Source organism: Perissodus microlepis, chromosome 7 (genome assembly GCF_051167445.1).
Source record: "Perissodus microlepis isolate ML-2025 ecotype Zambia chromosome 7, ASM5116744v1, whole genome shotgun sequence".
Lineage (NCBI taxonomy): Eukaryota > Metazoa > Chordata > Actinopteri > Cichliformes > Cichlidae > Perissodus > Perissodus microlepis.
In genome coordinates, this window is record NC_140467.1 from 15,572,571 (window position 1) to 15,595,292 (window position 22,722).

Genomic DNA, 22,722 nt, shown 5'->3' on the forward strand with positions numbered 1-22,722 from the left:
TGTTATCGACTTTTACATTTTTCCTTTAATACAGTAGTTTTGTTGTTTCCATGGCAATGTGTTATCAGTCCCAACACCTACAAATTTTCTGGCTTAAACTCTGTCATTTCAAGTGTGGTCAGTTTCTTAATTGGTGTGGCTTACTACTACGTCCGCACTGTGTATGCAGTTTTCTTTACCATATACAATATCAATTGTTTGATTCTCTTATGTTTTGCTAGTAAAAGTTTCAAATTAAAAGCAAAAATTTAAATTTTTCTGAAATTCTTCTGTGTCTAAGCTGTTAAGCAGCATGTCTATTAGATATTTTTAAAAGTAGATATAAATAGACTTACAGACTTATTTTTTGACCAAAACAATGCTCAGTATTTTTTTTTTCTTCCCTGTCCTCCTCCTCGTTAGCCACAATGAACGGAAGGTGACCTGCAAGCATCCTGTGTCAGGCTTACCCTCGCAAGACAACTGCATCTTTGTCATCAACGAACAGTAAGTCTCTTGTTTTTTTTCTTTTCTTTCTCTCAGAATGCCACTGTGCAGCATTTTAGCACTACAGTATGCTGTTGAAACTCCTCATGTGTAGGCAACATTGCATAAGTTGTTGCCGTGCCATCGTCTATTTGCAGTTCTGCCCTTTGAATTCAAAGCCTCTATTCAATGCATCCTCAGTTATGCGGTTTCATAAAGAAATTTCTCAGCAGTACGAAGGAAGGTTCTGTTAAGAAAAAAAAAAACATTTGTAGGTAACTTTTCATATTTCAAAGACTTAAATTTTAGTGCTGGTGCTAAGGCCCCAGAGTGAAAACCATTATTATTTCAGGCATACATCAAATAGTGGAAAACATGATTTATCACATTTTGGCCCTTGTTTTAACCTGGAGAGAAGTTCATGTCCTTTTCATATACAGTACAGGGTCAACTGTGTGACGTCCATGTGATCATCTACACTGCTTTCAGTCATCATATTTTTGCCCACATGACTGAATCAGATGTCAGTCATCTCAAGCTTTTACTTACAGGAGATCAACACTATGACTCTGTCCAGTATTTTCATTACCATCCTCTAACTTCATAACCTTCCTGATTGACTGTTTAAGTCCGCAGCATGTCGAAAGTGAGGACAAATATCTGTCTGCTCCACTGCCCTCCTTAACTAGTTCCCATTCTGATTTACTTCAGTCTGTAACATTGCTAAATATACACAGCTTACATCACAGCCCACAGCGCTTTCATGGTTTACCCTAGCCATCATAGCTTAATGCTGCGTAGCATTTTTCAGCTCTGCTCAGTTTCTAAGTTAGATTTTAAACCCCATTCATTGTAGATCTCCTCCACTAGATTGTTCCACTAAAATCATGCCATCACAACTGGTGTCACTTATTTTAGCACCGAATACTGATTGAAACACGTTCTGCTCCAAGACGTATAATTTCACTCTCAAGTGGTTCGGCAGTAAAGAAGAAATCCCCCAGTCGTTCTTTATGAGTACCAGTTTCAGCTTTTTCCAATATGTGGGTTAGAAAGTTTTTTTTTTTCCAGAGCATGCTGTAGTGACCTATTTGTCTCTCTAAAATCTTCTGAGCAGCACTTTTCTTCAGAATAGATTGAATAATCACGAAAAAAAAGTTTGTGAAGAAGCTTGTTGTACCAGAACTGTGACACTGCACTCTCTTGACACATTCCTCTCTCCACTGTGTTGCTCACACATTTCTGCCGCTTTTCACGCTAAGAAGCACAACATGTCAGTGCTAGATGATATCTAATTTAGCAATTTGAGTTTTATCATTTACAGAATCTGCAAAAAAAAAGGAGAAAAAAGAACCTACATCGGGTCCAGTTAGCGAAGGCAACACAGAAAAGCGGTAAACCTACATGACTCACAATTCGAAGTTTATTACAGAGCATTTCATCCAACAGTTGGCTCTGTTTTAGTAAAAATAGTACAAGGCCAAAATCTGCACCGTGGACGAGTAATAAAAGGCAAAGACGGATTTAAGCTGCCACAGGGATAAAGAGGCCTTGCTGAAATCTCCGCTTAATCTGCTCTGCACTTTAAATGCACTCAAAACACAAATCTTTGCCTCAGTTTGGCATTATAATCAGTCTAGTATAACATAAAGCCTGCCTCAGCCCACCTTAAGATGGAATAAAAAGTGAGTAATTCAGGTAAAGGAAGCCTAGATTAGATTTGAGTTAATGGATTGGAGAAGACAAGCGGCCATGTTTACTTTGAGTTCCTATTTGTGTCCCATTAGGGTAGATATAGCAATGATATGTGAAGCTTTATTATGAACACTTAAACTGCAGTAAGTTACAGGATCTTCTTTCCCTTAAACAACTCTCAAAAAAGAGCTCTGCTGCTGGAAAGAGGTACAAATAATAAACTGCAGATTTATGTAACAAAACAAATGTCAGTTAGTTACATCATTTTCAATTATTTTTGTAACTTTGCCAGATAATGGGGTGCTTCTCTAGATCACTGGTTGAGCAACTGATCCATGTGCCAAAAGGCTACTGCAGAGGCCCGGGTTTAGCTCCACTCCAACCTGTCCCTACGTGTTACCTTTTAACTTTCTCTCTTTTTCCCTTGTCCCTTGTAATTTCCCTCATAATCGCTTGATCCATTGACTGCTCATACTGAGGCTCATACTGAGGCTCATATTGAGGCTGCTGGCTTGTGGATGGCACTGAGCGCTGGATAGCTTTAGCTGTTTTTTCTTTGTTAGTGTCTTTAAAATGTTCACGTTGAGCCGGGTTAGGGTGATTTAAATGTCTCATTAGGTTTGTCGTTAGAATTGTTTTTCCGCCGGTCTCCCTGTGGTTTACTTTGCTGAACTCTGGGTCTTCAGTCACAGTGAAGAGCTCCCACGATAACGACATGTTAGCATGTGGCTGTGAGTGTGTACAGGATCTGCACATGAATAAAATAGATCATCTGGCAATCAGACATGAGAGGCTGACCGGCTGGTCCCCAGTTCAGGCTGTGCACACTGAAAATCAACCATTTCCAGTCTCTGGCTGGTCAATTTTTAACAGGAAATTCTAATAATACTGTACTGTAATTATACCACTTTGTTCCGGAAAGCTGTCACTTATCAAGAGACTGAGTGGTCTTTCACATTCTGAAAAGTATTAACAAAACAAAGCTGCTCTTTATGTTAATATAGCCAAGAACAGTAACCAGGAACAGTTTCCCTTTCTTTATTTCTCTATTTCTTTAGTTATTGTGAGTTTCACTTCAAGGTTCAGTTTGTAGTCTTCAGTTACATAAATGTGTGACAGGAACACATGACACTGTCACTGCTACATTGCTACGCAGGGTATAATTAAAGCTATTATTTGCACATTAGTGTTCTCAAACTGCTATAATATTCATTAAGAGGCTGTATCACTCATGTGTCATACATACAGCTGTGGTGCGATGTGCGAAGTTACCACTAAAGTGCTGTATGTGCCACGTGACTTTACCCATATCTGTCATTGTCAGCTTCACCATTCTGTTATACTGTGTAAATGTTTTCCTGTTTTTAGTGTTCTGCATGATCATGTGCAGGCTAACAGGAGGTATTTGTTTACAGCAACTCACATGTAAAAATGTTGACCAAAATGCAGTCTCACCACGTGTTCAGCATGTCAGCTGTTTCACAGTGCATGTATGTGTCCATTAGAGTGTTAGGGACAATGTTAAAAACAGGGCTGTTTTACTGTAGTGTTGGGTTTATTTTTCTTATTACAGGTTGTCCTTTAGCTAAATTTGCTACTTTAATAATTTTCAGCTTACTTGTCACTATCTTGATACATAATGACATGATGCAAAATGAGATGAGATAAACTTTTCCTGACCGAGTAGTATTTGAGCAAGTGTTACCTGATTACAGTAGTCCTCAAAACCCAATCTCAACAAATTTGTTTTCCCTCTGTTTTGTGGTGTGAAATGTGTCTCTCAAGCGCAGATGGATGACTGCAGCATTTCTTTTAATGTAAAACAACTTAAATGTGTTTGTCTGTTAATATTTGTCGTTGTTGCGCACTAACAATAGACTCTGCAATATACTTGTACTACAAAATCCCATGATGTGTATCTAACTGTCTGAAACATTTGTTTTGTTCATCTAAACTTTATGAACGGACCCCAGGGAGATCATTACTAACATTTCCTGAGCTAAAGTCAAGCTGCACATCCTTTATAAAAGCCGAGCTGTCAGACAAATCATCTTTTGTACCACTGACTCTTCTTTGTTGAAAGCATACTGTTTTTTTAAGTCTGTGGACCAATATAATTGGCCAATATTAGAATTTTGCCAATCCATCTGTATTAGCATTTATTACAGCCGATTAACGAAAATGAAAACGTTAATGAAGAAATGGGAGAAAAACCCTTCAGCCATGTTATGAGTGGCACTTTGCAGCTTCCCTGCTGACAACACACCTGTTTTGAACACCACAGACTCTACTCTAGCTGTATAACTAAAAAATAGATAAAAAAGATGGATTAAAAAAAAGGTACAAATACATACTTTAATGTTAAGCATATTAAAATGGGTTTGAAAAGGGCAAATTACAAAAGGCCGCTGCACTGCCCTATAAACTTCCAAAGTTCTTAAAAAGAACAAAGAATAAGAGTATGCAACATACTGTTCCCAGAGCAGTAAGTAAATAATGCCCAGAGAGTGAGCGCTCTTGTTTTATGAATGTTGTTACCGGTTAATGCTCCACGCTTTCATATGTTATTAGTTCTGTAAGTATGGTAATAATAATGTGGGTAATGTGGACCCACAGCAAAAAGGGGTTTAGTTGATCTCGGTTTAGAACTTTTAGTATCTGTAAATCTTTGGTGCATGATCCAGCTCTGTTCTGCTCTACACCAGTGGACCTAGTTACACTGTTACAGATCTGATTATGCTTCCCTTGTGTTCCAATCTTTTGTTCATTAAAAAGATAAAGGCGCAGTTCAGCAGCACACAAAGGTGTTTTAGAGCCGCCTTGTCTCTTTAGAAATGCTGTGTGGTCATTTTAAAATGCGCCCTCAGCCTCTCGGTTCAGTGTTTTGTTTTTTTTTCCCCCCAGTGTGCTTAGAGTGCTAGGCTTCAGTAACAGTCTAATCCCTGCTCTTTCTGCACACACAGACCCCCACATTTACACAGACACAGAAAATCCATGCAAGGGGCAGCCTGTATCTGTCACTTTTAACACACATAAGTTTGTTGAATTGATGCAGCAACATCTATTTTGTTTGTCTACAATAATGGCTCTATTAGACAAAAGGTTGATTGCACACAGTTCGCCTAATTTCAACTTTTACTCTCTGCGGAATATTTGAGAGTTCAACCTTAAGATCTGATGTTCAGTTCTCGGTCTCATTTGAGAGTGTTTAGTGTTGAAAACTATAATGACACTGGCGAAAACTAAAATGGAAAAACCGTTGCCGCGACATTGATCTTAAGACAGACTGGCACGCTGTACAGACCTTCCTTCCCGTAGGTAACAGAGCAGCTCGACATTGCTGAAAACAGAACGTCACATGGCCTTTTCAGCTTCACTTTTGGGTTCATTGACTTTGTTGTTGACATTGAGCTCTGGTGAACACAGCGGCGAGTGTTGCCCGTGGTATTTAACATTACAGTCATTTCCACTGTGGGCAGTGCTGTCAGGAGGCAAGCCCCATCCTAAACCAGACAACAGGAATTGAAAACAGACAGGCATTCAAAACAGCATGATAAGAGTATGAATAGTGGCATAAGCCATGTGGGTTTTATTGTATCATTTTACACGAAATAAACGAAAGTTAAACTTTATGCCAAAATATAGCAATGTGTTGGTTTGCATTGTGTGTGCACATGTATGCGTTTGTGATGTTTTAACTCTAAATAACTGTGAAATAATTACTGGTGAGGCCCTGGGAACACTGCTCAATTCATTGGCCGAGTATTGATATCAGCTGATATTAGCTGAACATCCTGTGTGTAACACTTTGAAGGCTGATGCTGGTGTATTTGCAAATAAGATGGCATTTACTGATGGCGGTGGATGATATATATCTGCTGTGTCACATCAATTTTGCACAGGCTAAATGTTCAAAGTGTGGTAAAAAGTTGAAAGGCTCTTGGGGCAGATGCAGCTCAGGTGGTTGAATAGATTGTCCAGCAGATCGGAAGGTCAGTGGGTTGCTCCTCCAGTCTATGTGTCAAACTAGCCTTGGGGAAGATGCTGAAACCCAAGTTGTCCCTGATGCGTCTATCGGCGTGTGTCTCTTTGTAAATGTTCGATAAGTGCTTTTTCGTGCAGATAAATCACCGTATGAATGGATGAATGAAGCTTGTAGTAGAAAGTGCTTTCACTGCAAAGGATTGAGTAGAAAGGGGCTATATAAGTGTCACACCATATGAGCTTTATGGCTTATAACTCTTTGTGATAGAGTATGAAATGGATTTTTACTCCCGAACCTTATTGTTGAGTTCTTTCTTTTAAATACTGGTTTCAGTGAAACGTTTCATAGCGATGCATCCTTAATTTTTAGGATGTTGATCAGAGAAGAACACTGTTGATTATAGATTTTTTTTTTTTTTTTTTTTCATGTTGGTAAATTGCAAATGACTGGTGTTGGTTTGGTATTCTGCACATCTTCCGTACATGTTTCTAGTGTGATTAGGAATTTCTTTTTTTGTGTGTGTGCGTGTGTTCAGTCACTTGTAAAAAGATCTGTAATGATTACGTGTTCCTTATTTTTCATATTAGATTCGATTTTTATGTTGTATTCTGTTTGCTTTTCCAATAAGCACTGAAATGTCCAAATAGAATATGTATTGTAGTGTGGGTGTTTTAGGTTGTCAGGGCTGTAATGCAAAGTAATTTCTCAATTTGTTTTTAATGTGCCTATAGTCGAAGGCCAGCTCTTACATTAAAGCTATCAAATTGACACATTTGCATCTTCTCGGTTTGATTGCATGCGGAATGATTATCACTTCCAAGCTAATTATCTGTAGCCGAGAGCCTAGACGTGTCGTGATGCCAAATAGAGCATCAAATAAAGCACTATATCTCTTACAGTGTAGTCATTTCACACATTCCATCCTTCCCGACCTTTATTAGATGACAATTTGACTCACCATTGATTATGCTTTAATAAGGATTTCATGAGTCAGTGGAAATGCTCAAAACGTTTAGACCTCATTTTCAGAAGCAAATTTATTGGACTGAGAAGAAGGCAAATCTCAGTAGCTACTCACCCATCTGTAAAAGCGCCTTTTCTTTAGATAAATGAGTTAGTCACTCGTCACTTATGTATGTGTATCCATATATCTAGTCACATACTTTCATATCTGAAATTATCAGAAGACATTAATAACATACTGCTGCTTTTTCTAACTAAGCTTTCCTGTCTAACTAACTACTGTACGTAGCTTTCCTTCTAAATGCCGGTAAGACCAGGTCGGTCTGTAATAGTCATTGTTTCGAGGGGTTTCCAGGTGACATCAGATCTGTCCCTTTGCTGCACGGGAATGAACATCCTGTGTGTGTCACGTATGGTCGTCCATCGTGATCCCCTTTTTGTGTTTGTGCACCTTGGGTATGACCACATGGTTTGAGCTGTTTCTAATTGAATGCTTATGTTTTCTTGTTGCATTTCTAACAGACGGTTGCACTGAAAGATGGAACTTGGTGATAAAACATGATCTGGACCGTACGAATGTTATATTGTTGATCACATGGCTCTGTTAGATCGGGGAGTGTTTTTTAATGCAGAGTCAGCAGTTTCAGCCCTTACGTGCAGCAGAATCACTAGATCTGTGGAGATATCACTGCTGCAGTATTTTTGATCCCCTTTGGTTTTCATGCCTTGTTCCCACTGGACCACAACATTGTTCCTATCTTAGTGAATGTAGGACATCTCCGTGGGTCGTGTACTGCTTATTCGCGTGGTGTTCTTTCATATGCCACAATTACTGATCCTGCTGTGCTTTTCCTTTAAAAATAAGACAGATTTTGTCTTTTAAGAAACATCCTGACCCTGTTCACTGCTGCAGCTGCTGCTTCTGGATATGTCAGGCGGACTTTGCAGGACGTTCACTTTAAGCTCTTAGAGAACTTAAAATGTATCAGCAGTGACAGGGTGGGAGTAATTGGTTTGATTCATAAGCCCATGTTGAGATCTCGTTATAACAGAGCTTGAACTTCAGAGGAAAGACAGGGAAACATATGATAAGGGCTGCCTGCTCCTCTGAAGGTCACTGGAGATAAATATGTTGGATATAACACAGTGTCTATTTCTGATTAATGACTTGCTTGTCTGCTCTTGGCATGTTGTGTGTTTTGTTTAGATCTGCTTCCAAAGTGCCGGCGAATGAGAAGAAGGAACGACCAGTAAGCACCATGAGTGAGGCCTCTAACTACACGGGCGGCTCGGAGCAAGCTGCAAACCCCAGTAGCCCCGGAGGAAGGGTGAGTGACAGGGGGGCTTACGATTCATGCCTGTTATGTTAGAAAATAATGGGAAAAACAAGGGGATCACATTTTAATGGCTTAAAACGTCTAGATGTTTCTTTTCCGTGTGTGTGTTGAGCTTAATTTGATTTAACTTGTAGCCCTCAAGACCTTCTAAAAAAATTCACAACTTTGGGAAACGATCCAACTCCATCAGGAGGAATCCCGGTGCCCCGGTTATCAAGAGAAACTGGCTGTATAAACAGGTGAGTAGGAGTCCACGGCTCCAGGTAATTTTTACTCCAGAAAATGCAATCAGAAATTTAAAGGACAGATCATACAATTTGTTTTCTTCGATGCATGTGTGTATCAATATTTTTAAACCACTGTGGTTACAACTGAAATGTATCAACGTGCGGATGGATTTTTGCAGAAACTTTTTTGGTTGTACCCAGACTTTTTGTCTTACACCACCCTGTTAACAATTTGTGTGAAAGTGCAAAATATCAAAAAAGTTGATAAACATGGAACAAATATGTTAAACAGCACATTAGCATTATTAGTCCGAGCATGCTCACGTCAGGAGCACCTCTGATTTCTGCTGGATAGTATTATCTTTGGAGTCAGAGGCAAGGAAAAGCTTGGCTATACAAAGGTGATAATATAAAACAGTGTTGAGTCTGTCTCCATTTTTAACTGCAAGTGGTTATGCAGCAGCAGTAGTCTTAAGATGAGCACAATCTGAGCATTTCTTTGTGCATCTCTGTTTTTGCTCATCCAGCAGGGCCACTGTATGAATGCAAACCTCCCTGGTTACTTACAGAAGAGTGAAAAGGGGCCAGACCGGACACCCTTGTGCATCCTAACTGAGAGTTTCATTTAGCGGTGATTGCAGGCACCCTGTGCAGTTTTGTGAGCACATGATGGGCTCCTTTGGTGCAGCTGCCAGCTGCTTTTTTCTTTGGAAACATCAATCAGGGTGACGTAGATCAAGCAAAAGACTCACAAATCTGCTAGCCTGAATAAAAGCTGGATTTGCACTTTTATTTCCCTGCCTCATTGAAAACTGGAAGCCATTGAAGTCCTTGGCTGAGGGGAAGCTGCAGTCCATCGGTTGGCCCGCTGCTAGAACAAAGTGCCGCAGTGATTGATGTGATAGCGAAAGCCTCCAGAGAGCAAGATTCGACAGAACTTTTGATAAAGTTTATTTATTCTTCTGCTACTGACATTCAAAAAAGGGGGGGTTAAGACCTGGATTTAATTGAGGAAAGGTGGTGGACACAAGATCTTTAAAACTTGTTACATTTCACATCTACGTCTTTTATGAACATACGGCGCAGCATCTGGTATTTTGAATCTCTCTTGATACTAATGTTTTAACCATTCTGGTTTGTGGAAGTGAATTTCCATTTCAAGTAAACTGCAGCCCACATGCCGTTTGACCATAATGACAGAGTTGTTAAGATCCCCCCTCCTGCTTTTGTCTCCTGGTGGAGGCTACGATTAAGGACTTTGCTCAAGTTTTCCATTAAAGTAAACCAGAGAGTTAATACCCTTTACTTCACCCTTCATCCTTTTCAGGCAGCAGCGTTAAAGGCTTTGAGCTGATACTGAAGAACAACTTAAGCAGAGGAAGTTTGTGTGTGTGCATGTGTGTGTGTTGCATTGTCTTTGTTTCATGCCACAAATTAAATTTTCCCATCTCAGGCCAAAAATAGCTAAATTTGAGAGAAATTTTGCAGTGCTGATCGGATGACTTCCATAACCCGTCTTCATTTAAGCAAGGGGTTATTTCATAATTTCCAAAGTTCAGAGAGGCATTTTGGATCACAAATGCAAAATGGTGACCTGTCTCAGCTGGAAACATAGAAAGTCGTATACAATTATGTAATACAACAAAGAAGTGATTGGCTGTTAATCCTTAGAGATGATGTAGCAAACAATTGATCACATGGAAAGGATTATATCATAGGACTACAGCATGTGCTGAATGGGATTAAAAAAAGACAAAGATATTAAAAAAAAATCAAAGCCCCAAACTTTTGTGGAGTTAATGTCCCCTATTGCTCTGGTGTCTTTTCAGGACAGTACAGGGATGAAGCTATGGAAGAAGAGGTGGTTTGTCCTTTCTGACCTCTGCCTCTTCTACTACAGAGGTGAGTTCAGTCCTGTCATCTAGCGGCACCGGTTTTCGATTAATAGTTCAAGTGCTTTTGTGATCTTCAACAACAAGCGATGCCTTTTCTCATCATTGTTATGTTGGAGTCCCTGTGATAAAGAACATGTCAGGACCAACTGAGGAGACTTATCAGGTGAAAAAGCTTGCAACATCACCTTCTTTTTTCCATCAAGCAAAGCCAGGTCCTTACACAAGACTTGGATGCAGAGTTAAACGTTAAAGCATACTAACAAATAGGATTTCACACTAATGTTAAGTCATGATGAAACAAGATGAAACAAGTTTATTGAATGATTCCTTTTTATGCAAGTCATGTCATCATACATGCTTTTACATGATAGGAGTCTGAAAGTAGTGTTAGTAGTAGTTACACTCAGTTACTGCAGTTTGCATTTTTGTAAAATGTGTGGACATTTCGATGCGATTTATCGAGTTTATATAATCTATTATTGATTAAAATGTGATTTTTTTTTAATGGCTGTTCTCTCATGTTGGACCAATCTTCACATCTAATTTTGACACATCTCTGTTTGGAGAATGTTTAAAGTGTAGACCAAGTGTAAACTAGGTGTGCTGTTTGAAACTGTGAGAAAATACAAGCCTTACCTTTGTACAAGGCTGCACTTCCCAGTGCCGCCGCTTTATGCAGATGTAGTCGTCATTTCTGCTGATCAGGATGACATCCAGTCTGTGTTATTTCTGGTGTCTGCCATTCCCGTCGCCTTCTTTCCACCCACTGACTGACAAAAGCCGCGGACAGCGGCGGACCCAAAGGCTTTATCCAGATGGATATGTTGAGAAACTGTATCCATCAGCAGAGAGTGGGCAGAGAGGTCGTGAACTCTGCTGCTTCATCTGAACACATCCGTTATCTGCTGTTGTAGTTATCACTCTATTTCTGCGCATCAGGATATCCCATGATGAGACTGCTCTGCTGAAGCGTCTGCCTGTTGTGTTTTTTGAAAGAGGCAGTGGCAAAGAGCCCGGTTGGTTGCAGACAGGTGACGCTGTCAAAAATCCATCCGCCCCTCTTTTGAAAATCAGTTAAGGGAGGCAGGTCTGTAACATAACTTCTGAGCAAACAGCTCGACTTCTGATATGTTTGGGAATGTCCAGATTGATGTTACCATATATTTCCCTAAATATTACTCACAATGTTGAACTTTATTCATGATCAGCCTTATTCATTCCATCATCACCAATATGTGTTAAAAGACTTTGACTCTAACATAATGGTTTTGACAACACACATGCAAACTTGCACATAAACCAGACAAAGTCCATGCCTATATGGGATTGCAGCAGTCACTGTTTTGTTTTCCTGCACTGTTTTGGGTAAGCAGTACGGGTTGCTTTTATGGAATTTGGAGAGTAAGCTACTCTGCTTAAACTTGGGACCCAATCTAATCCCCCCCCATGTGGAGTGTGCACAATTGTCAATGTGGAACCCTGTCTGTTAACTTAATGAGGATTAGAGCAGCCTAGCTGCATACAGCACTGAATCAGTGCTCATCTTTTCCAGTGTTTTGACTTGGTATCCTATGTTTATCTGACCAAAACACTGCACAGTTTTTCCTTTCACAGTCCACTTGACTTGCATCCTGTTTACAAATAACGCTTTAAGATAAGAGTTGACAATATAGTGTATATATATATATATATATATATATATATATATATATATATATATATATATATATATATATATATATATATATATATATATATATATATATATACTGTGTTTTGTTTTTCCTCTGTAGATGAAAAAGAGGAGGGGATTCTCGGCAGTATCCTCCTGCCAAGCTTTCGTATATCCATGTTGTCTGTGGACGATCACATTACCAGAAAATATGCCTTCAAGGTCAGTGCATGTTTTCATTCCTGTCAGACTTTGTTAGGCTGCATATTTTATGGTTTATTACACTTAAAGAAGAAAAGACAGGAATTAGTTTTCTAGAGAAAATGGAAAAACTTGTAGATAAGGCCATAAAAATAAATGTGCAAGTCTCACAGAAGGTACATTTGAAAACTGGTGCTGCAGTGGTTCTTATAGTGATCTCACAATATATGTATGTGTATTTTTAGACATGTTAGGCAGTTTCTAGGTTTTATTTCCTATTTAACACGTTGGTTGTTACTTCAGAAGTTTTGGTTGATTGACAAAGTGAGATGTTTAGTCGCTAATGCTAACAACTAAAGTATGTCTCATATTTCTACACTGACTACTGACAGCAGTGAGGTAGGACTACAGTACTATGATGCTATAAGTTGACTCGCAGGATTCAAGTTGCAGGGCAACGGACTTATAATATGAGATCACAGTGGTGTGTAAAGGATTTGACTGTGGGTTCTTCATAAACCCAAAGAGACAACAAAGTTGTCCTGCCAAGCACAGCCAAACACAGACGCCCAGGAGTCTGCTCAAGGTCTCTCCAACCACACAGCCCACTCCTTTTCCAACTTAGATTCAGGCTGAAAAAAAACCCCCAAAACAAGACTTAGAAAAGAGAAAAGCATGAAAGCAGGACACAAGCTCTTCAGTTCAGTGATTCACTCAGAAATGGGATGACCTTTTGACTGTATATTTTTTATTCTCAACTTTTCCTGTCTCTTGTTGTAGCCAAAGGTCATATCAGTAAGTGTGTTATTTCTAAAAATTATTGTGAAGCAATTAGAAAAAGTATAGTCTTGTCTTTTTTAAACATTGGAAAACTGCACATTGAGGTTGTTCACGAAGCATTATGTCTCTTCCTGTGTTTGTTTTAACAATATATTGGTTTGTTCACCACGAGGGAACCAAGAGACAACCGACCATGTGTCTCCCATACAATGCACTGAATGGTAAGTATTGTGGCAGATTTACTTCCCTAATCTAGCATGACTTAAGGATTTGATTTATTATCATTAACTGCAGAGAATATCTCCATTCCATTCCAATATCAGCCATTAGGTGCTAAAAAATATATATATATATGTGTATGTGTGTGTGTGTGTGTATATATAAAATGCAATATTCTACCCTCCTGTTATTGTGAGGAAACCTTAAAAATCCTAGTCAACCAGTTTTTGTCTTCTCTCTTTCAGGTAACTGTGTGGATAACTCTTCCTGTCCTTGATCCCGTGTACTGTCAAAACAGGCGACACATCCCAACATGAGGACGTACTACTTTTGCACAGACACAGCCAAAGAGATGGAATCTTGGATGAAAGTGATGACAGATGCTGCACTCGTGCAGTCAGAGCCAGTCAAAAGGTTTGTAAGAGCTTTGGAAATAAAGTCATGTTTGCTGAGTGGGTGTGTCATTTTTGAATTGCGAGCGCATGGGGGGGGGGTGTTTGAAAAAGCCATTTGAGGACAGTTCTTCAAACTAGTACTAACAGCTGTGCATCACGTGGTTCATTTCTAGACTCTGATTTCTGTTTTTCTGTTTGTACTGGAAGAGAGTACTTTTGAATTCCTTGTTAAGTTCTTCGGCAACACTTCAACACCCACTTTTGACATCTCTGGTCTCTGGGTTTGTTGAAGAAGCTACGATGTTTTTTCATGTTATGTAACTGTTTCAAGCGCTAAAGTTTATTATGGAGTAACATACATAAGACTGTGGGTACACTGTGAAGGCATGATGCAGGTGGTTTAAGGGATGATGTGCACAGCTGCGCTGGCTGATCAGGATCACTGACTCATCAGGACAGGGGTTTTTTTTTTTCCTTCTTTTTTAAACTATGTTAAATATCTGCCATTTGGCAGGCTGCCTGTCTAATGCCCTGCTTTTACATGGGCGAGCAGAAACGTAATGGTAACGAGCAGTGTAATTACACAGAGCAGTAGTGCCTGAAATCCTCTGAAAGTCTCTGCTAAATGGGACCGTGTGATGCTACTATAAGATTATCTTATATAACTACACATTGATCAAAACAAAAAGGTTTGTAATTTCATCTTTTTTTTAAAATTTACTTCATCGTTTGTTTTGCAGTTGTGTAACTTGAATGCTTGCAGGGCTAAATGTGTGCTCTGCTTGGTTGGTGGAGGCACAGAAAGATGGAGAAGTCATTAAGTGACTAGTGCTGCTATTTGAAAGTATACAAGTGGAAACTCTGAAGGAATGCCTTTTCTGCAGCTCTCTTATTGCTAACCCAGTGAGCCATGCTGCTGAGAGGAATTTGCCAAACTTTGAAGTTGCGACCTTATGTCTGTCTAAGGTCAAGGCATAGTGGCATCTATTACCTCTAGATAACTCCCTAGGGAGCACAGAGTGGTATGCAGGTCTTCTAGACAGGAGGCAAAAGAGAGAAGCAAATGGATTACTGGGATCTGAGCGTCACTTTTCTGAAGTGTCTCAGCTGAGGTATTGTTTTACTGGAGATATCTGATTTCCTTTTACACGCCTCCCCTTCTCTGGCAGCTGGAAGAGGCATTGTGCACTTTGCTTTAGTTTGAACTGAATTCACAACATTAGTTGTGTAGTATATTGTAGTATAAACCTAAAAATGTGAATCAAACATCGTTTACAGCAATTCCTACCAAATAATTAGTTGGACATGAATCATCTCACCCAGATTTACGTAAGGGTTAATCACATTAAAGACATTTTAGCCTATTGTCTGAGGTTGTAACAGTTTTTACATGAACAACAAATGGAAGGAACAATGCCTGAATACTTAGGTGCAAACTTCCACATGTGCTTGTATGACATCATCAAAGCAAGATGAACAGCAATGCTTCTCAGCTCAAACGTGGCTAAATTGGAAAAAATACAAACACAACAGAAGACCAAGCCAAATACTGTGTGGAATACAATACAAATGTGGAAACCGTTTATGGATCCATTCAGAAAACTAAAAGGGCACTTTTCAGCATCAGTAGCTACTTTAGGCCTCATTGGTTTCATATTCATATCAACAAGACTCAAGTTAACAGTTCATGTAGTAATACAGGCTGTAGGATTAAGTTAACGGTGCTTTCAGAGGGGTTGTAAACAGATTAGAAAGGCGGGAAGATAAAACAACACGCCACTCTCAGATTTCACTTGAAGACAAGCGTATCTTAAGTCTGGATAATCCAAAATGTCTATTGAAAGAGTTCCAGTGTTTTGTGATTTTTCAAGCCTGAACCTTCTTGTCTCTTTTAGGTTGGACAAACTAAAAGTGGAGCAGTGTGGACCTCAAGAGATCAACCATGTGGCCAACCATAGAACAGAAACCGAAATCCAGAAGAATGAGCGCAACCGTGAGGTTGACCGTGAGCACGCAGCCGTCTCCCCCACCACAGAAGAAGAGGAGAGAAAGCAGCGAGATGCAGAGCGCTACGGCTTCCAGAAAGATGGGGCCGACCGTGAACGTCCACTCACCAAAATAAACAGTATCAAACTGCAGCCAGCGCAGGCGGCAGCCATCAAGGCTAATATGACCTCGCCGCAGCCTCAGACCGAGGTTGACGGATCACAACACAGCCCCCAAGTTAATGGATCTGGAGAACAGCGTCCAGCTAATGGGACTGGAGTCCCTCCTCTGCAAAGTTCCCCACATGAGCCGGATCGCAGCCTGAGTCGGACCAGCTCGATGCAGCAGCTGGAGCAGTGGGTTCGCACACAGAGAGGACGTGGCCAGGACGATGATACCAGAAGGTTGGTTTAGTGCTATGCCCCCAAAAAACCATCTTGACATGATATTGTATAAGCTTTAAATGTAATTGTTTGATTATAACGTGCGTACACTGCCAGAAGAGAAATGATGCTATTCAGATGGCGCTGTAGTCTGTACAGTAGCACCAGTTATTTTCAGATTATTCCACAAGAGTCAAATCTTAGACTGTTTCCACAACATGAAGTCAAATTTGGCTTTATTGGGTGGAGAGTATGACGTTGGTCTCCTCTTAGTTCTAAGTAGTTAAGTATATTGATGAGGTTTTGATGAGAGGATTTAATAAGCTGGTTCTTGATTCCCATCCCTGGTGTTCACATTTTTGTTAAAAAATACATGTTTTAGTCAAGAGATAGGTTTGTCATCAGGCTTGTGTTCATATTTGACACAGCTTTGCCTCATTCTGTGGTTATCATTTGTTTTTTTAACAAATAGACATACACACTCGCTTTAGAGGATACCATGGGCAAAACTAATAAGGCCTCAGTAAATATTTTTGTGTTGGCCCTCTGAGGTAAACATTTAATTCTCTCTTCATTAATCTCTTTCAGCTCCTTTTGTCATGACATGCATGTTCTCTAGACGGATGTGTAGCAGTCACAAGCCTTTATTATAACACTGGTATACTGGGATTTAAAGACCAGTGAGTGTTTTAGCCCGGATCTGTCAGGTCTTCTTATTATTAAGCTCTCCGTACTGACTTTGAACTCACTGAGGAAGTGGAACTTCTTAAAGCCTTGCTGTCAATAGTAAGGTCTAATTTGTTTCTGAGTAGGGAATTACTTTGTGAGATTCCCTAAAGACACACATGTAAACAGATAAAATAAGAATCATCCTTGTTTGATACTTAATTAGAATGATACTCAGCGTGAAGTGCTTTTCAACTACAAAGTTTAAACCAAACCAACAAATGAAAAGATTCATAACATGGCATTGCTTTGATAACTGATGTTTTTGACTGGTTATAATCAAAATGAAAGAAATCCAATGAGATTTCTTTCAACTATAAACAACTTGTTGCGTCCTTTGAACCTGACAGAGCCTAAAACCACGTTTATCTGCTTCTGTGTATGGAATATATGAAGAATTATCAAATTGTTATACCAACACAGATCATTTTAGCTCTGTTGGTATAACACCATGCAGGTCATCTACTATATCATACATGATTAATTATCTGTTTTTTCTTTTACCCCAGCATCACATCGTACCAGACACTGCCTAGAAATTTGCCAAGCCATCGGGTACCCTACATGCCTCATTATGGAGATGGATATTGCAGTATGCCCAGGAATAGCATGGCACAGCGGGACAGCATCTGCAGCATGTCCCCATCGGTATATGACCAGGCCATGGGTCCTTCAATGACTGAGAAACGCCGCTCCATGCGCGATGACACCATGTGGCAGTTGTACGAGTGGCAGCAAAGGCAGGCCTACAGCAGGCAGCCAGGGCTGTACAGCAATATGGCCAGTCCCAAAACCATGATCAACTTGTCAGAGCATGCTGCACCGAGCCACTCCATCCCCCCCTCGCCCTCCCATGGCTCCCTGTCGATGTACGGCGGCTACTCTCCAATGAGATCTTACAACATGGGCAACACTCGCTCTGAAATTTCCTCTCCCATCTTCCGAAGAGACATGACTGTTGAGAGACGGCAGAGGCCACCAGTCAACAAGGTCAGCTAAGAGATGCATAAACAGGAAATGTTCAGTTCACCCTCATAATAACAAAATCGCCTACTATGCAATAGTCTTCAGTCACCCCTTATTTCTTTATATTTTGCTTCCAAGTAGCCAGAATAGTTCTCCAGGCTTTCTGAAGGTCTATCACATTTTTTCTTTGGACACTGGCTGCTTTTTCAATCATTTTCAGTCCAGTCCTTATACTTGACCAGTGACCAATGTTGTGTCTACAGATAGCAGACAATTTGGCAAAAAAATCTATTTTAAAGGTATCGTTAACAGCTTGTTGCAAAAAAAAAAGAAAAAAAAGAAATGGCAGGCCTAAAAGTAAGATCTACAGCAAAGGAACACAATCTGAAACCTCATCAGAAATGGTCTCAATGGAAGAGTGGCTGTAAGAAGCCATTCTTAACGAAGAGCAATGAGGAGAAAAGTTTCAGGTATTTTAAATGACAATAGAGCTGGACTGAAAATCAGTAGCAGCAGGTCTTATGGAGTGATGATCATTAGTATGGAGGAGATCTGGGGAGATGTAAAACATTATGAATGCAGAAAAGTACTGTCAGGTTTTGATCCACTGTGGACAACAGCCAAAGAAGAGCTTTGAATGTCCTTCAAGAAGCCTGGAGAACTATTCCTGAAGACAACATACAGAAATTAAAGAAAGCTTGACTAAGAGAGTTCAGGCTGTGCTGAAGAATAAATGAGGTCATACCAAATACTGATCTTCAAACTCATCAGAATTGTGAAAACCCTGTTTGTGCCTACTTTAGTTCCCAAAGTTCAAAAATGCGGTCATGTGTTTCATTTGTTTTTAAGCAGCGCAAACAAAATTACATTCAGCTTTGATCATACTTATAGTGACAGAAATATGAGACGGATATATACAAAAATATGCATCAAGGGTAGCAAATGTTTCTTTGTACTTGGATGAACCCCGTGGCTATGGCTGACTATTTATATCAAAGATATTTAATGTTGCACATGACAGGCCTTTTTTCATATTAAATCTTTGTGTTCTGCAGTATGCTTACCTGCCTGATAGGAGGTCTATGCCAGCAGGGATCCCAATCCAGACCATCACTGCCCAGTCTTTACAAGGCAAAACAGTAAGTCTTGGTCTATGTCAGTCTTCTGGCTACCTAGATTTATATCACTGTGCTGTTCAGCTGAGATACTTCATGCTTGGTTTCTGTACAACTATACAGTCTGGGGTTACCTGGATGTCTTTCAAGGACAATGCTGTTTTCTGATGATGCCACCTACTCTACCCTTCTCCCTCTTTCTGTCCTTCATATCCCTCCAAGACATTGTGACAGAACTCTTTCGAGACAGGTTTAGGCAGATCTGTGTTTCAAGTGGTAGGATTTAGGGTGTGTTCACTTCAGGAGCTCCTTAGACTCTCTTCAGTTCAGTGGAGACTTAAAAACCCTGTCACTCAAACTCTATAAGCCAGGATCAAGAATTTATGTCAGAGCTGCACACAGTTCTCTGTACTCATTGAGCTTGTAAAGTGTGAAGTCAATTCTGTAATAAGTGCCAACTGTTCTGCTGTTTTGAGTGGACATAAAAGAATGTGCATGCTGCTAGCTAACATGGTACTAAATTGCATGAAAACACAAGACTAGAATGCAGCAACTGTTCACCTACTGGGATCCTGGTACCTCTAAATCTCCTATCCTGGTGTGCTCTCTCTCCTTTCTTCTCACCCCCAATCCCTGCCTCACCCCTGCGGTGTGTCCCTGTTTCACTGTGGCGATGCATCCCTCCCGCCTCCTCCTCTTCCTCCCTCCTCCTTGCAGCCTGAGGAACTGACTTTGCTGCTGATAAAGCTGCGTCGGCAGCAGGCAGAGCTAAACAGTATCCGGGAGCACACTGTAGCACAGCTTATGCAACTAAACATGGATGGCGACAACCCAAAGGTCAGGCCCCAGGGACATCTCTGCAGGCGTGTATGTTAGCGTGTGGTGTGTATGCCATCTTTATCCACTTCCATTATCCATCTCGACCCAGAGGATTTGTTTGGTCTTCACACATGGCTGATTTAAGAAGGAATTTTCTTCAAACATGACTATGCTTAATGGCTTCATGTTTTTTGTGGAACGGCTACCTTCTCATCAGTTTTTCCCAAAATGTGTGGAAATAAAACACTCTTCTTCCAGTTTCAAAATAATTTTGCAACCAGCATCTGACTTAAATCAGTGCATCAGATAATTAGATTTGGGCCATTTTAGCAGGGCAAGCAGCTGATTGAGTCATTTATCCCCCTAAAGAATATAGACAGATGTTATCCGCAGATGAAACGTAAAGCCATTGGCGAGCTTAAAGAGTGACCGACTAATGAGGCTAAGGCCACTGGCATATGTAAAAGTTAATTCAGGATTTTGGGACTTTAAGTCTCCAGACTTAATGCCAGACTGCAGATTTTACCATTAATGATGTAGGTCAACCAGGACTGTTGAAGATTTTTCCATTTTACGGTGTTTTTGTTGTTGTTTTTCTTAATCTACTATTGTGCATTTAATGCGAGTTTCCCTGTAGCTATACGACCAAAGGCGGTTGCCCTGCTTCATTAGTTTATGTTTGCGTCAGCGGACACATACCACGTTGTGTGGTACTTTGACTTGCCATTGTCTTTGTTTTTTTGCATGCACTCGGTCAAGACTAGTCCTGCAGTGTACTCATTCTGTTACCTTTGAAAGTACACCTGGTACCTGACCTGTTTTCTTCACCTTGATTGGTCCTGCTTTCCTTTCTCTTGGGTTATCTTTGGGTACATGACATGCTTGTGTGATTGTGGATGTAAGAGAGAGTGTGAAAGAGAGAGCATCAGTGAAAGAATGTGACTTGCCCTTTCTTTTGTCTCACTGTCCTTTTGCCTTTTCTTTACTCTCTTTTTGCTGCTGATGATAGAACGACATTCTTTCTCACCACCTCCAAAGGAACCTCATGTATTTGGACAATCAGGTGGGGTAATGCATGAATGCATGCCCTGTCTTCTTCTGTCATGACCTCATTTAATGCCTCTGCTTTTATTGTATTAATCCCTGCTCTGTGGCTGTTTTAGTGATTTGCAGTCCCAATGCCAGGCTAACTTGTTATCTTTTATTGTTATTTTAAATGGCTAAAAGTTCAGATCGCAGTATTTTTAGCTCACGCGAGTTCATTTACTCACACATTATCCAAATAACTGATCATGACTGTGGACAGTCGTTATTTCTGCCATATAAAGAACACGTAGAGATGAAGGTATCATATTTAACGTTTAAGTGTTTGCAAAGGAATATTAAAGCTTCATCATCTGCTTTTTTTTTTTAACGATCTTAAGTGCTTTGTGAGTTTTAATTGCTTTGTATATAGCACACAAAGGTCCAGTAAAACCTTTCTAATAATTATAGCAAAAGGAAGCCTTAGATTTGTGTAACCACTGAGAAATAAGTAATTTTCATTTCCTTGACTTGGACTGATGAGCCTTAGCATTTGTGATTTCTTGCACCTCTTGTAAACGCAGTTCTTTTTACATTCCTACACATCAGGGTTTAATGGGAACTTTTCACTGCTAATAAAAATGAACCTTAGAGCTTTGTACTTCCGTGTCTTCCTGCTCCTGCTCCTGAGCGTCTTCTCTCTGTTGCTGTTAACCATCCCTGTCGTCTCTGGATGCACGTTTCTGTGTGAGTCTACCTCATCCGAGAGCGAGAAAGCGAGAGCGAGTGAGGTGTAATCACACTGTGGGTGTTGTCTCAGAAATGAAAAGCTGCTGCAAACTTTCTGACACTTGCTATATCGCTCCTCTCCACACTGGACTAGATGAAGGAAAATGAGCCTTTAATCGTCATGACTCACACTTTGATTGAGAACTCTGCCCCAAGGCCTCAACTTTACCAGCAAGTAAGGCCAGCCTAAGGCTTTGCTCCACCTCATCCTCACCAGTCGCTGTTGTTCTTTTTGGTCTGTTTTGCAATGCTCCTCCTTCGATGTCCAAGTCCTCACGGCATCTTGAGACTGGTCTCCCTGTATCGTTTGTATTGCTAGCACCTCTTCATCCATTGCTTATGACTGTTCCCTCTTATTATTGAGAAGTCATGCTGATGCAGGCATGACTTTTAAGACTTGGAGAATGTATGAATGCTCCACTGTTGGGTTAAATCTCTTCCTCACTGTGGTGTTTGAATTTATTTATTTATTTATTTTTCAATAATCCTGCGCAGAATGTGTTCCCTCTCATTACCCGAGCCACCTGAACTTAACAAGATGACTCTAATTAATTTGACTTAATTATGTGTTGCTAGTCTTATTGCTTGTCAGTCTAGTTTATTACCAAATAATTCATGTTTTTGTGGAAAACGGCCCCAATTAAGGGCCAGCAGATAAGCGATCATTAGAGTGAAATGGCATAAATAGATTTTCATGTTTATCATCTATGACGCATGAATATTCTGCTATAGTTAAAGAGAAAAGTATGCACGCTATCTCAGCATCCCATTTAGAATTTATGTTCAGCCTGCCTTTTCTTAATTTTTTTTCTTTTTGTTTCCGCCTGTGCAAGTTAGCCAGACATTTTTCATACGTAGGGATTAGCTTAATAACCTTAAGCACCACAGCTTCAATCACTGAATCGACTCTATATCTAAAGTCTGAGGTGGCGATACTGACGAAGATGAATCCTCATATTTTTTAAATTTAGATTAGCACTTATTTATCTGTCTTCATTACTTCCCCTTCACCCCCACTGGTCATTCTGCTGATGGATAGGATAAAGGGGCCGGCTTGTGTGTGCCGATGGCTATGACATCA

At 40.1% G+C, this 22,722-nt stretch overlaps 1 protein-coding gene across 8 annotated transcripts in view; it reads left to right on the plus strand.

Moving 5' to 3' along the window:
• LOC146382830 (pleckstrin homology domain-containing family A member 5-like) overlaps positions 1-22,722 on the plus strand; it is an 83,949-nt gene that overhangs the window by 47,694 nt on the left and 13,533 nt on the right. For 4 of the 8 annotated variants that reach the window (XM_084933765.1, XM_084933766.1, XM_084933769.1 and 1 more), the window contains 12 exons: positions 403-486; positions 8,316-8,436; positions 8,580-8,684; positions 10,502-10,574; positions 12,361-12,461; positions 13,738-13,853; positions 15,730-16,224; positions 17,439-17,919; positions 18,951-19,034; positions 19,728-19,847; positions 20,839-20,892; positions 21,736-21,816. In XM_084933765.1, the coding sequence (XP_084789891.1) occupies positions 403-486; positions 8,316-8,436; positions 8,580-8,684; positions 10,502-10,574; positions 12,361-12,461; positions 13,738-13,853; positions 15,730-16,224; positions 17,439-17,919; positions 18,951-19,034; positions 19,728-19,847; positions 20,839-20,892; positions 21,736-21,816 (1,915 nt within the window). The other 4 variants (XM_084933767.1, XM_084933770.1, XM_084933773.1 and 1 more) reach the window with 4 other exon arrangements.